At 31.9% G+C, this 13,286-nt stretch overlaps 1 protein-coding gene across 8 annotated transcripts in view; it reads right to left on the reverse strand.

The window, feature by feature from the left end:
- atp2b3b (ATPase plasma membrane Ca2+ transporting 3b) overlaps positions 1-13,286 on the reverse strand; it is a 115,908-nt gene that overhangs the window by 9,021 nt on the left and 93,601 nt on the right. For 4 of the 8 annotated variants that reach the window (XM_087305824.1, XM_087305823.1, XM_087305822.1 and 1 more), the window contains 1 exon segment: positions 6,802-6,955. The exons of 3 other annotated variants lie outside the window; for them this stretch is intronic. In XM_087305824.1, the coding sequence (XP_087161950.1) occupies positions 6,802-6,955 (154 nt within the window). 8 annotated transcript variants of the gene reach the window in all.

Below are 13,286 nucleotides of genomic sequence, written 5' to 3' on the forward strand. Positions count from 1 at the left end.
CCCTTTAAGCTATATTTTTTTCGATAGTCTAGAGAACAAACCATCGTTATACAATAACTTGCCTATTTTACCCCAATCTGTCTTAACCTAATTAACCTAGTTAAGCCTTTAAATGTCACTTTAAGCTGTATAGAAGTCTTGAAAAATATCTAGTCAAAAATTATTTACTGTCATCATGGCAAAGGTAAAATAAATCAGTTATTAGAAATGACTTATTAAAACTATTATGATTAGAAATAAAAAAATAAAAATAAAAAAGGGGGGCTTATACTTTGGTCCCATATTAGACTCTAAGGTTAGTCATGTTAAACTCATGCAAAATAAATAAAGCTAGCAATCGATTTGAAACATTTCCAGAAATGGGAACATTTTAGTAGGATTTTAAACCACACAGGAATTTGAATTTGTAAAAGTAATATTGATTTGATGTCCACACTGCTAAATATTATCAGATTTGGATTAATTAACTGAACAAGAAAGAAGAAACTTTCACATTTTACTAAATCCTCCAGTGAATTATATTATGTTGCATCTTATATTAATGCAATTAAAACTAAATAATTGTTTTGAAATCTTGATTTTTTTTTTGTTTACTTTTAGTAAATTTGCAACTACATAACTAGAATATTATTATAATACATTGATACTTTCTTCAATTTCTGTTAGTGATTTATTTTGATGATCCCTCCACAGACTTTTTACTTATTATGGACCTGTTTACACCTGGAATTCAGATTTTTTTTTTTTTCATCAAATAAGAAGAAGAAACAGGAATAAGAATTCCTGATATTTTGAGAGGGTAGTTCAGCCAAAAATTAAAATGAGCCTATTACTTATTCTCAAGGCATCCTAGGTATAGATGACTTTCTTTTTTTAGAGTCCAATCACAGATATATTGAAAATATCCCCTGGCTCCTTTGATACCTCTCAATTTGTGTATTTACGATACAGGATGTAGGTGTAGTGCATGAGCCATTTAGTTGAATACTGTTGGGAGAGGGACATAAATGAATGTATGGCAATTACAATAGAGTTTTAATTATAGGGATTTTTTAAATCAATTCTATGTAGTCTTAAGTCACGCCATCGAGTCACGTAAGGCACTTTTTATAGAGGGATGTGCTTTATTGGACTTGTTTTGTATTGTAAAAGAGCCTTTTTTAACAGCTTTGATTGGATTTAGTTGAAAGAAGAAAGCCATACACCTAGAATGCCTTTGTTCACTTTCAACCATTTTCTTAATTAACTTTAGCGGAGAGTCTCTGGGTTTGTGTGTGTGGACTTTTTCTGACCAATGTCAGGTGGACAGGTAGACAATTCGAATGCATTTTTACTATGGGTGTTTACTCTACAAAATCAATCCAGCTATATCAGTTCTCAGCTACCTTAGAAGTGGTTAAGAGTGGACAAGCTCAACAAAATTTTCATTCTATTTACCAGTATTTAGATTCATTCATTTGGAACTGGATTGATAAAAATGGCTTGCCTGTTGTACCAGGTGTAAATAGTGTAAACAAGTAGATGTAACTTAAATTGGCTTACAGTTAACATAACGTCTACAGTTGATATTCAAAATAAAATGTAACTCAAAGTTCAAATAAGCTTTCTAAGCAGTTGTGTTAGATCTACCCCATATATTTATCTACCATAGATAAATAAATATATTTTGTTTACTTCAAATATCACAGCTTGAATAATTACTAGCTACTGTTATTCATATGCGATAAAAATTCGCAGTATTTAGCAAAGCACTGTATAATCTGATGGGAGAATTCACACAGTGACAGACTATGAATATGATTATTTTTATCAGATGGTAGTAATCAAAACTAAAAAACTTTAATAAATTGAAGTCATTTAGACTCTTCCACATGAGTAAATATATTCCACCGACTCTCTTACTGATAGTGAGCATCTGTGCTAAGCAGTGAAGCGTTACCGTACAAGGCAAATATTTGAACAAATGAGCGAGATAAACATGAAATCTATCAGTGGCAGCACTGGCTTCTTCTCAACCTCTGGGTTACAATGCGAAGCCATCTTACAAAACCTAAAATGAAAACAAACTTGATCCGTAGATCTGTCAAATATTTTTAAACAAACATCTGTGTGTGTGTGTGTGTGTGTGTGTGTGTGTGTGTGTGTGTGTGTGTGTGTGTGTGTGTGTGTGTGTGTGTGTGTGTGTGAGGAAGCTGTGAAGAAGAGCCGTGAATATAGTGTTTTCTTCTCTTGAGAGATTTTCAACTATATTTACCGATGATGTATAATCATATACATCAAAAATGAGCAAAAACATTACATTTAGGCAAGGATATCAACACTTCAACTACATGTGCTTCTACTTCTAAAATGAAGTTGAGAGAATGATTCATTTTTGGTCCAAAAAGAAAAACAAATAGTGTGAGGAAACAAAACATAAGAGATGTTTAAAGCTGGAAAAATGCTAATGTGAGTGGAGTGGCTTATTTCCTCCACATGCGTCCATGTGGAGTGAAGAAAGTGATGACAAATGCACAGATAAACATGAAGCACAACAGAGCAGTCAGCCGCAATGAAATACATGATGTGCCATTGTAATATGTATAGCCTGAAACAAAAAACTATCACAAAGATGGAGAAAACTATAAGTTTTGATAAAGAAGTGGTTAGTCTTCTATTCCCCAAAAAGGAAAACATGCAACTATACATTACTATACAACTAAACAAACTATACAAGTCCTTAAAGTTCTGCTTATAAAAGCAACATGTTGGGTTCAAAACAAGTTAAATGAGAAAATGATTTTGGATTAAATGATCATGTCATGATTTACTCACCCTCATGTCATTCTAAACATGTTTAACTTTTTTTCTTCTGTGAAACATAAAAGCATAAATCTATTACTAAATCTAAAGTACAAACTATTGATTTCCTCAAGAAAGTGAATGGTGACAGTAAAAGTAGTTTGTAATCTAAATGATGCTTCACTAAAGTATTAAGGTTTCGTAATGCTTATAGGTTGTTTTTTTTTTTTTTTTTTGGTCCCATCTGCTCCCATTGTAGAAAAGAGCAGTTCCAACATTCTACAAAACATCTTCTTTCATGTTCCACAGATGAAAGGCAGATGAACGAATGTATTTTTGGCCTTGTGTCATTATAAACACGTATAACCTTTTGCTTCTGTGGAACATCAAAATTATTACTAAATACAAAATACAAACCATTGTTTTCTCTATGAAAGTGAATGGTGACCGTAAAAGTACTTTGTAATGTATATGATGCTTCACAAGGGTATTAAAAAAAATTTTCATAGTGCTTTTAGGTTGCTTTTTTTTGGGTCCCATCTGCTCCCATTGTAGAAAAGAGCAGTGAGAACATTCTACAAAACATCTTCTTTCATGTTCCACAGATGAAAGACGGATGAATAAATGTATATTTGGCCTCGTGCCATTATAAACATGAATTAACTTTTTCTTCTGTGGAACATAAAAGCACAAATTTATAACTAAATTTAAAAGTACAAACTATTGTTTTCCCTATGAAAGTGAATGGTGACCGGAAAAGTACTTTGTATTGTAAATGATGCTTCAAAAACCAATTAAAAATTAATTTCATAATGCTTTAAGGGTGTTTTTTTGGTCCCATCTGCTCTCATTGTAGAAAAGAGCAGCGACAACATTCTACAAAACATCTTCTTTCATATTCCACAGATGAAAGCCGGGAAAATTAATGTATTTTTGACCTTGTGTCATTATAAACACGTATAACCTTTTTTCTTCTGTAGAACATCAAAGCACAATTTTATAACTACATTTAAAGTACAAACTATTGTTTGCTCTATGAAAGTGAATGGTGACCGTAAAATTACTTTGTAATCTAAATGATGCTCTGTGGCCTTCACAAACGGATTAAATATAAGTTTCACAATGCTTTTAGGTTGTTGTTTTTTTGGTCCCATCTGCTTCCAATGTATGAAAGAGCAGCACTAACATTCCACAAAACATCTTTTATGTTCCACAGATGAAAGACGGATGAATTAATGTATTTTTGGCACTGAATTCTAATTTTGTTCTATTGAGAGCATCTGCGTGTCTTTAGAAACTGACAGCCGAGTTATTATTTTCAACACCGTGACACTGATGCTATCAATAGAGCTGAACTTATTTTGAACCCTTGATTTCATTCCTGGAAAGTATTACTTCTAAGACTAGGTTTGACACAGAAATGAAAGACTGTTTGTTAGTTTAGAAGAGTTTAGTAGATGCCTACAGAGGAGAGAACATGAGACAGGTAAAAATAGATTTGAAACCATGGGACAGAGAAAAAGACTGTGAGGATCTGTGGAAGGGGGACGCAGTCAGTAGCACAGAGACATTAGAGGACGCTTTCAGACAGTCTCATGATGAAAAACACAAGATGCATTATCTGGAAAGACTAAGAGAGGAAAGAGAATGAAAGAGGGACAGAGACAGAGAGAAGTGTCAGAGGGAGAAGAACCTTATAGGGCTTTATACTCGAAGGTTTACCCCTGTTTAGGCTCAAAAGCCATAGCAGTGCAGCACATTGAATACCTCTGCTTAGTGTAAAACCTCATCTTTTAGAAAACCACGCTTGACTAGTCAACAGAAGCCTCTCGGAAAATAAGTGAGTGCCGTGTTCTCTCTGTATTCTCTCTGAGGATTTGTGAACTCAATTCACATTTAAATACAGGCTTACTAGTGGAGCAACCAGCTCTAGACATTTTTGCGATGGTGCAGGATCTTTTTTTAGTTTTAAGAAATGATTCAAACTATTTTTCACTTATTAAATACAAAATAAAGTCACGTCTTATATATAACATTTGATGTTTTAATATAATATCTTACATAATATTCCGATGTCTAAACAAATGCAATACGAATATCTTTAGGAATATATTTTAAAGCTGAAGTGTGTATTTTTTTGACATTAAAATATCTAGACCATTTTGAAAGATGTAAACAATGAGAATGGCCCAAACATATTTCCTGTTGTACATTTCAAAAATGCATAGCTTCCATGAATTTAAAAAGCTCGACATATTGATAAATAATGTTATGATAGCTGTTTTAAACGTAAATATTTGATTGCCTTTTTTTTTTTTTTTTTTTACAGATATGAAATAAATTGACAATAAACAGAAAATGTTCATGGGCCAATGGCATCACCACATTGAAATGGTCTATATAAGACTCATTTTCAGGTTATTCAATAAATAAATACCTTGTCTTCACTGCAGGGTTATATTACTAAATAAAATTTCTTAATTATTTTTTAATTTATCTAGATTTAGTCAAATAATTCAAACTAATACTTGTATATACATGTATATACAATTATAAGATTATAAAATAAAGTAAGATTATAAATAAAGTAATAAAAATTACAAAATTACACTTATAAATAAATAAATTAATTAATTAACAAATAAATAAACTAAAATCATAGTATCTGATACTAATACAACACAATATTACCAAATGAATAAAAAAAGTTTATATTAAATAAATGAATAAACAAATGAATGAATAAATAAAGAAAGAAATAAACAAATTAATGAATAAATTAATACATACATAAATGAATAAACAAATATATAAATGAATGAACAGATACATAAAGAATAAATAAATAAACAAATAAATAAATGAATGAATAAATAAATATTAAATAAATGAATAAATGAATGAATAAATAAATTAATGAAAAAACAATTAGATTAATAAAAAAATAAATATTAAATAAATGAATGAATAAATAAATACATGAATAAACAAATAAATAGATAAATATTAAATAAAGAAAGAAAGAAATACGGAATGAATAAATAAATAAATGAATAAATAAATAAATAAATAAGTGAATAAATATATAATTAAATAAATTTTAAATAAATAAATAAATAAATGAATAAATGAATAAATAAATGAATGAATAAATAAATATTAAACGAATAAATAAATATTTAATAAATAAATGAATAAATAAATATTGAATAAATAAATCAATAAATAAACAAACAAACAAACAAATAAATAATTAAATAAATTAATTAATTAATTAATAAATTAATTAATGCATGCATGCATGAATGAATAAATGAATGAATGAATGAATGAATGAATGAATGAATGAATGAATGAATGAATGAATGAATGAATTAAAATTAGTCAAGCAGCGGTACATGTTCAGGAAATCTGATTACTTTTTAATTTAATGACAAATTTAATTCAATTTGTTGAAAAATGTAATGTTCCACAAGGTGAAATAATGTTATGGCTTTTATTCTCTTTTCTTCATCTATGTTAAGCTGCTTTGACTTAATCTACGTCATTTTAAATTCATTGAATTTAAAAAAAGCAAACACTTCAGCTTTAAAAACTAATGTTTTAGTTCATGTTTGCAAGTAATTACTTTTGGCCAGAGAGAAAACAAGAGATTGGCTTATTGAGAAAAGGGGATTTGGAAAACAAAACCAACACCTTCAGACAACAAAGAGGAACCCAACAGCAAGAGAAAAGGCCCGACACGACAAGACAGCACACAGAAATCGAAAGAAGGAAAAGGAGGGACAAACGGCGGCCCATAGAGGGTCAGTCAAAGCAGGCCAAGTGCCACTCAATCACAACAACAGACGACTACAGAGAAGGTTTCAAATGCAGGACAGAAGAACCACGGCACACACGCTGAGATGTTGCATGTGCTGCTGTGTGTAAGGAGCGGTGCTGGGTGCATGTCTGAGTGTTTGTGTTTTTGTCATTGTGAATGTGGTGTCTAAACACATGTAGGGAAAGCAGGGAACTCACTCCCAGGAGCGGCGCTTGCATTGGCAGTGGAGAGAACTACATGAGTGGGGGTAGAAATATTGGTTACGTCATGGAGCTGGCTGAGCACTGAGGAGCGACGTCTCACTGCACCCTGAAACGAACCACTTCTCTTGAACGTACTCACTACCTCCATCTGCAGGAGAGAGAGAGAACCACGTCATATACACACACTTCAGAGAGAGGAGAGAGATAGAAAGAGAGAGGGCGAGGAGTGTTTATTTTTGTGAATTCATCTATTAGGAGAAAAGAAAAAGCTAAGATGACACTGTGTACTAATATTATCTGATAGCTCTGCGAAAATGACTGAAAATTCTTTAATGATTTACTCTCATGTTGCTGTTTTCTACATAAATATCTATTTGTTTTTATGGTGTTTTTATCTATTTTGGGTTTCAAAGATGTGCTTACTGCAACTTGTCTTTTGTGTTTGACATGAAACAACATGAGTTAATGATAAAAGAAATTTCTTTTTTTTTAATTTGACTTACTGTAGTACACAATCCTGATCTTATTTAAAAGTTATTCATTGGTGCAAAGAAAAAGTCCATCAAATCTCTACATTCACCACCAAGATCAAAACCCATGAATAATCTAATCAAAATAAATCCTTAATAATTGCCCAAATTATGCTCTTTTAAAAGCTAATCATTTTGTTTGAGAGACCTTGTACAATAGGTTTAAAAAAAAAAGAAAGAAAAAAAAGAAAATAAATTTCTAATTATAAAATTTTATACAACATTTCTGTCTGGTAGCCGTGTAATATTCTTCAAATAACAGCACTCGTTCAGCCTCTTCAATCTTCACCCTTGTGTACGCCCACATGCAGCTACAAGCAGAGGACACTCTACAGTTTGACAAACATTGCTGCTGCTGGGCAATATAAAGTACTTTTGAGACTTTTTTTAGGTGAGAATGTAGTTGTTTAGATTGCAACTATGCAGTTTATTTATAATGATACTGCCTGTTTTAAAATATTTATAATTTCTGGGAGACAGCGCATCGGCGGCCATTAGTCTGCCTTTGAGCAAAGAGGGTTGCTGATGTTCATTCACAAGATGGTGACAAAGACAGCATAATAAGCCCTAAGAGAGAAACAGCGTAATTTCAAACTACAGCTGATCAAATCATTTTTAAAGAGGTAAATGACTTTCTAAGTCGATCTCTCTATTTTGTATGTTGTAGTGCTTTATTTATACTATGGTAATATTGTGATCTCCCGATTGCAACAGATAAATACTGGGAGATATGTCTGTAGACTGATGGCATTTCATGCCGTTCAGCCTTATAATCTTAAAATGTCAGCAAAAACAGCTGTTTTGTCATCACTTTAGACATTACACTAGAGAATCATTCAAATACTAGCTCTAAAGTGAAGTTAGCGAATGAGAAACGATTTCTGCTGTTCTGACGTCAGCTGCAGATGTGAAGAAATGGCAGAAGAATGTAGTTCCTCATACAAAAAGGTTTTGAGACTCTCTGTGTTTGATTTTCTTTTTTATTATACACATGATTCTGCAGTCAAACTGTTGAATAAATGCATCATCACACTTGTAGCAGTGCGATGTGGCTGTATATCATCCCTGATGGGACACTAATGCACGCAAGCCTTCCACCAGTGCCGACATACAGCCACATGGCACTGCTACTAATGTGATATTGCGCATATATCATCATACAGTAAAATCCTTCTTTCTAAACCTGCCTTTCCAACAGCCTACTCTGATGTGATTGGTTGGATGACCCAGTCTACCTGCTTTGAATATTATCATTCGATTGAATGGGCATTAGCAGTGGTTATCAGCTGATAGATATGGGCCAGTAGGGGCCTTCTGAGCCTACTGGTAGGCTTAGAAGGCTGTTATCATCTATCCACATGGTTAATCAGCTATACTAATAGACTCCAGATTGAGATCTGTTTTTACATTGTTGTGACGGTTGGGTTTAGGATTGGGATAGGGGTAGACGTTAATAAAATATAACTAATTGGAAATTTAATAAATAATTCCTTGTTAACTTCTGTATGTGATCTATAGTTGATTAACCACGTGGATGGATGACAAAAGCCTACTGGCCCATATCTATCAGTTCATAAGCACTGATAACACCCATTCAATCGAGTGATAACATTCAAATCAGCTGACCCAGTCTGTTGTGATTGATTCTAAATCAACCAAATGTCCATTATTCCCTCTAAATTTCAGCTCTGACGGCTTTTTCAGCACATGGAAACACAGCATTGGACAATAACATTGCCATAATGTTACTGTGTCCATTCGAGCACAATTCCAAATCCTTTGGAAGGGCATGCAAACTGGATTTGCTTTTGTAATGGAGAAAACAGCCTCTCCTAGACATGTCAACAACACAAAACTAAACGCTGCCAGATTCAGTCGGAATGGAACCACAGTGTTTGAGAAGCAAAGCAGATGTTATGCAAATTTATTACAAAGCTTTGTGAAAGAAATAACTGGTTCTTTCTTCTGGGAGAATATAATTCAAATTATGGTTGATGATATTTTACATGCACAAACTGCTATACTACACACTATCTGTAAGCTAATTTCCAGATATCATAATAGGGTCATTTAGCAGGATTCTGCTCCCCAATATCTTTTTGTCAACAAAACTCTCATTGTGTTGTACTTCTGTTTCTAAAACTCTCCTTTAAATGCTTAAATACGCAGCAAAGTATAAATATAAATCATCCAAATATCACAGGGTACAAATACATCTGCAGCAAGCTTATTATAGTTTCACATTTTTAAATTCGTATTTATTTTTGTTTCCAGTTTTGCATTTGTTGATCATTTCAGTTTAGTTTGTTTAATTTATGGTTTGGTTAGATTTTATTTTGTGAGCACATTTTTATTTAATTTCTATATATTTAAATATTATTCTAAATTCTATATATTTCAGTATTATTATATTAGTTTCAGTATATTAGTTCAGCTGAGTTAACAGAACATGTTCAATTTCGACCAAAGCAAGTTTAATGTTTGCACGGCTTATATTAATTCTTGTGTAAACCTCGTAATAATAAAAAATAAAATACTAGTTTTAACAAACACTGAATGCAAAACCCTACAAATGCAAAATGATAAAGAATTAAGTCCAACCTCTTCATATTACAGATCATGTATGTAGTTAAATGTGTTAAGTTCACCTTTATTTTAGTTTTTTCTCTAATTAAGAAATGATTTGTTTTTTTAGAAAAGATATTTCTAAGTAAATATGCTCTGCGCCATGGCGTACAGTCTAACAGGGATGTCTTAATGAGTTATGGGTGCAAAAAAACCAATCAGAGTCTCATCTCCCATTCCCTTTAGGAGTAAGTTTTACTCATTTGCTATTTACATGGCGGACTTTGTAAGTGGAAAAACTAAACTCTTCAATAGCGAATTAAATTAAAAAAAAGAATTTTTGTAACATTTTAATGTTTAATTTATTTTTCATGTATAAAGATATTTGCGTATTGGTGTATATTCTGTGTGTATTAATCAATGTGTAAGTGTTTTGGACCTGCATAGGCACATAACTAATGCATTCAGCTTTCAGTTGGTCAATGGCGCGGTCTATTTCAGTTCCTCAAAATTGCAACGCACCAACAATAGACACACCTCCTTTTAAGACCGGAACAACCATGAGTTCACAAAGTGGCTTAAATGGATTTGCTATTAAAACAATGTGACACAAAACTTGAAAATTAGAGTTCTTTTAAAACTATTTCTAAATTCAGTTCTAATTTCCAGCAAACAAATAAATGAACAATAATAACGAAGTGTGGTCAAAAACCTGAGTTATATCCTAATACACATGCTGTGCCCCATATGCCAACAGGTGGGCAAATCTAAGCTTGTTTTTAATAAATATAAATATGGATATAATAAATAATACTGCTAATAATAATAACATTATACAAAAGCAAATTGAATGAAATGAAAAAGCCTCCCGAGATGAAGAAGGCATGAAGGCAGTGGTTTTTCATATTTATTTAGGCTTGAACATAATATGTTTTGTAATATTTTAATCCATTATATTTATATCCTATATATATATCCTTATTATATCCTATATATATATATATATATATATATATATATATATATATATATATATATATATATATATATATATATATATATATATATATATATATATATATATATATCCTTAATATTTTAATTCTTTTTCATGTGTAAAGATATTTCCGTATTGCTCTACATCTTGTGTGCATTAAGCAGTGTGTGAGCGAGGCGCACAACTAATTCGCTCTGTGCTGGACTTTAGACCGGCTTTGTTCTGGTCTAAAGAACAGACTACTGTAGTTTCGCAAAATAGCAACGCGCCAAAACACGCCTGCTTTTTTAGATCAGAACGCCTATGGGCACACATATGAGCGCAAATGCATTTTCTATTTAAACAGCATGGTGCAAAATGTCAAAACGACTCCTGCGCCGAGCTGAAACTAGCAAACAACAATTGCATCGTTCGCATCATTGCGAATTGCATCGCCAGGTGTATGATAGGGCCCTATGTGTTTATCTGCCATCTACATGTACTTCTCTAAACAGTCAAGTTCAGATTTTCCACCAAAGAACAGGTGCTTATTAACTCTAAAATAATTGTTACTTTTGTTATTTTTTCAGTTAGTTGTTCAGTGATTGTTGTTAGTTTAATTTAGTTTTTCATTTATGTACTTTTTTATTTGAGTTTCACAAATTTTTTTTGACCAGTAGTTCCAGTCTTACTTTTAATTTTGATTTACTAAAATAATCTTGCTCTGCAGTCACACCACCTGAAAAGTTTCCCTTCTCTAAAATTCACTTTGTGCGGGAATCAATTTTAAATGCAGTCCTTAAGGACAAGCCAAACTGAAATGGGAAATGTCGTAAGAATATGCAATCATCTTGCATAAGACCTCATCAATAATTAAGTGTCAAGAACACAACAGTAAGATATGGAGGCGCTCTCCTTAGCAGAGCCATGCTGGAATGAAAGCTGTGATTATGTTAGGCTGGCTGAAGATATGAGGCCAGCCGTCATAATGTGTGTCGCGTTTTGCCTACTCAGTGTCGAGGGAATCGATGGAAACCTCGTATGGAGCTTTACAAGCACTTCAGCAATCCATACCAGGCACTCCAAACAAAAAAATATCTTTATAATGCCCCACCATTCCATCAAATCTGCTCACTTATGGCACATATTAGCAAGAACGTGGCCAAAGAATAAGTGCTCAGCTTATAAGTGTTCATTTATGCATTTGCTTTTTCTCTTAAGTTACAGTGTCATGAACCAACTGGAATCTTAATCTATGTCACAAACCTCACATATCTATATATGTCCTCAAATAACACTGCTCAGCTCACCACAGATCCTTCTACCACTGTGTAAACTAAAATACAGTAAAGGAGCCAGCACACAACAATTCCACAAGTAAAAACTCAAGTCCAGACTGAATACTATGATTAGAAACAAGATATTATTATAAACATTTGATTAATTATAGAAGCAGCTCAATTTTTTTCAGAAGAGCCCTTTGATGCAAAAGGCACAAATACTTACAGATACACTGTAAAAAGTGCTTTGTTGACTACTTAAAAAAAGTAAGTAATCCCATTGTACTTGAAACTTTAGCTGATTTATTTTTTTGAATTATGCATACAGTTCAATTAGTTATTAATATTAAGTCAATGGGTTTACTCACTTTTTTATGTAAAGTCAAAAATGTATACAGTGCTCAGCATAATTGCATATACCCCATTTTGAAAATGAATGCATCCATTTCTCAGTGAATATAGGCAATGTATTTTGATGCATTTAAACAAAACAGATTAATAAACTTATATATTTATTAAAATTATATTTTAGTCACCAAACATATTTAAAAATTGAAAGATAATAAAATTAAATTCAAGTTAAATATTGCAAAAATAAATACAACCAACAAAATTTTAACTCAATGTTGTATTTTTTTATGCTTCTCTTGATTTTTTCTTTTTATTTTAAATTTGGTTTAAATATTTTTCTATAACATATAAATTTGGGTGTACTAAGACCGGTACTAGGGTGTACTAGGACCGTTATCGTAAGTTATTTTGTTAGATAAGCTCCAGATTTAGTTTCAGTACTGACTAAGCTTATGTATATGCACAATTATAATATTGTATAGCCTCCTATTAAAATATGAATTGAAAAGATAGATTTGTGAGGGGTGTACTCATATACAGTATGCCGAACACAGAATGTGGATTATTTACATTTAGAGTACATTTAGGGTCTCTGTCATGTTAATGTATGAAATAGAACTGTTACACACATATTGATTGCTATTTGAAATGCAAAAGCTTTGAAGCTCAATAGTTCAAAATAATTCAGAATGTAGATAAAACCTTATCATTTCAAAGTGAAGAAATGTTAAACTGTGTTTGACATATGGTTATAACTATGGCTATGGTTAAAAATAG

The sequence above is a fragment of the Danio rerio genome, chromosome 23 (assembly GCF_052040795.2).
Source record: "Danio rerio strain M-AB ecotype USA chromosome 23, GRCz13ab, whole genome shotgun sequence".
NCBI classification, from domain to species: domain Eukaryota; kingdom Metazoa; phylum Chordata; class Actinopteri; order Cypriniformes; family Danionidae; genus Danio; species Danio rerio.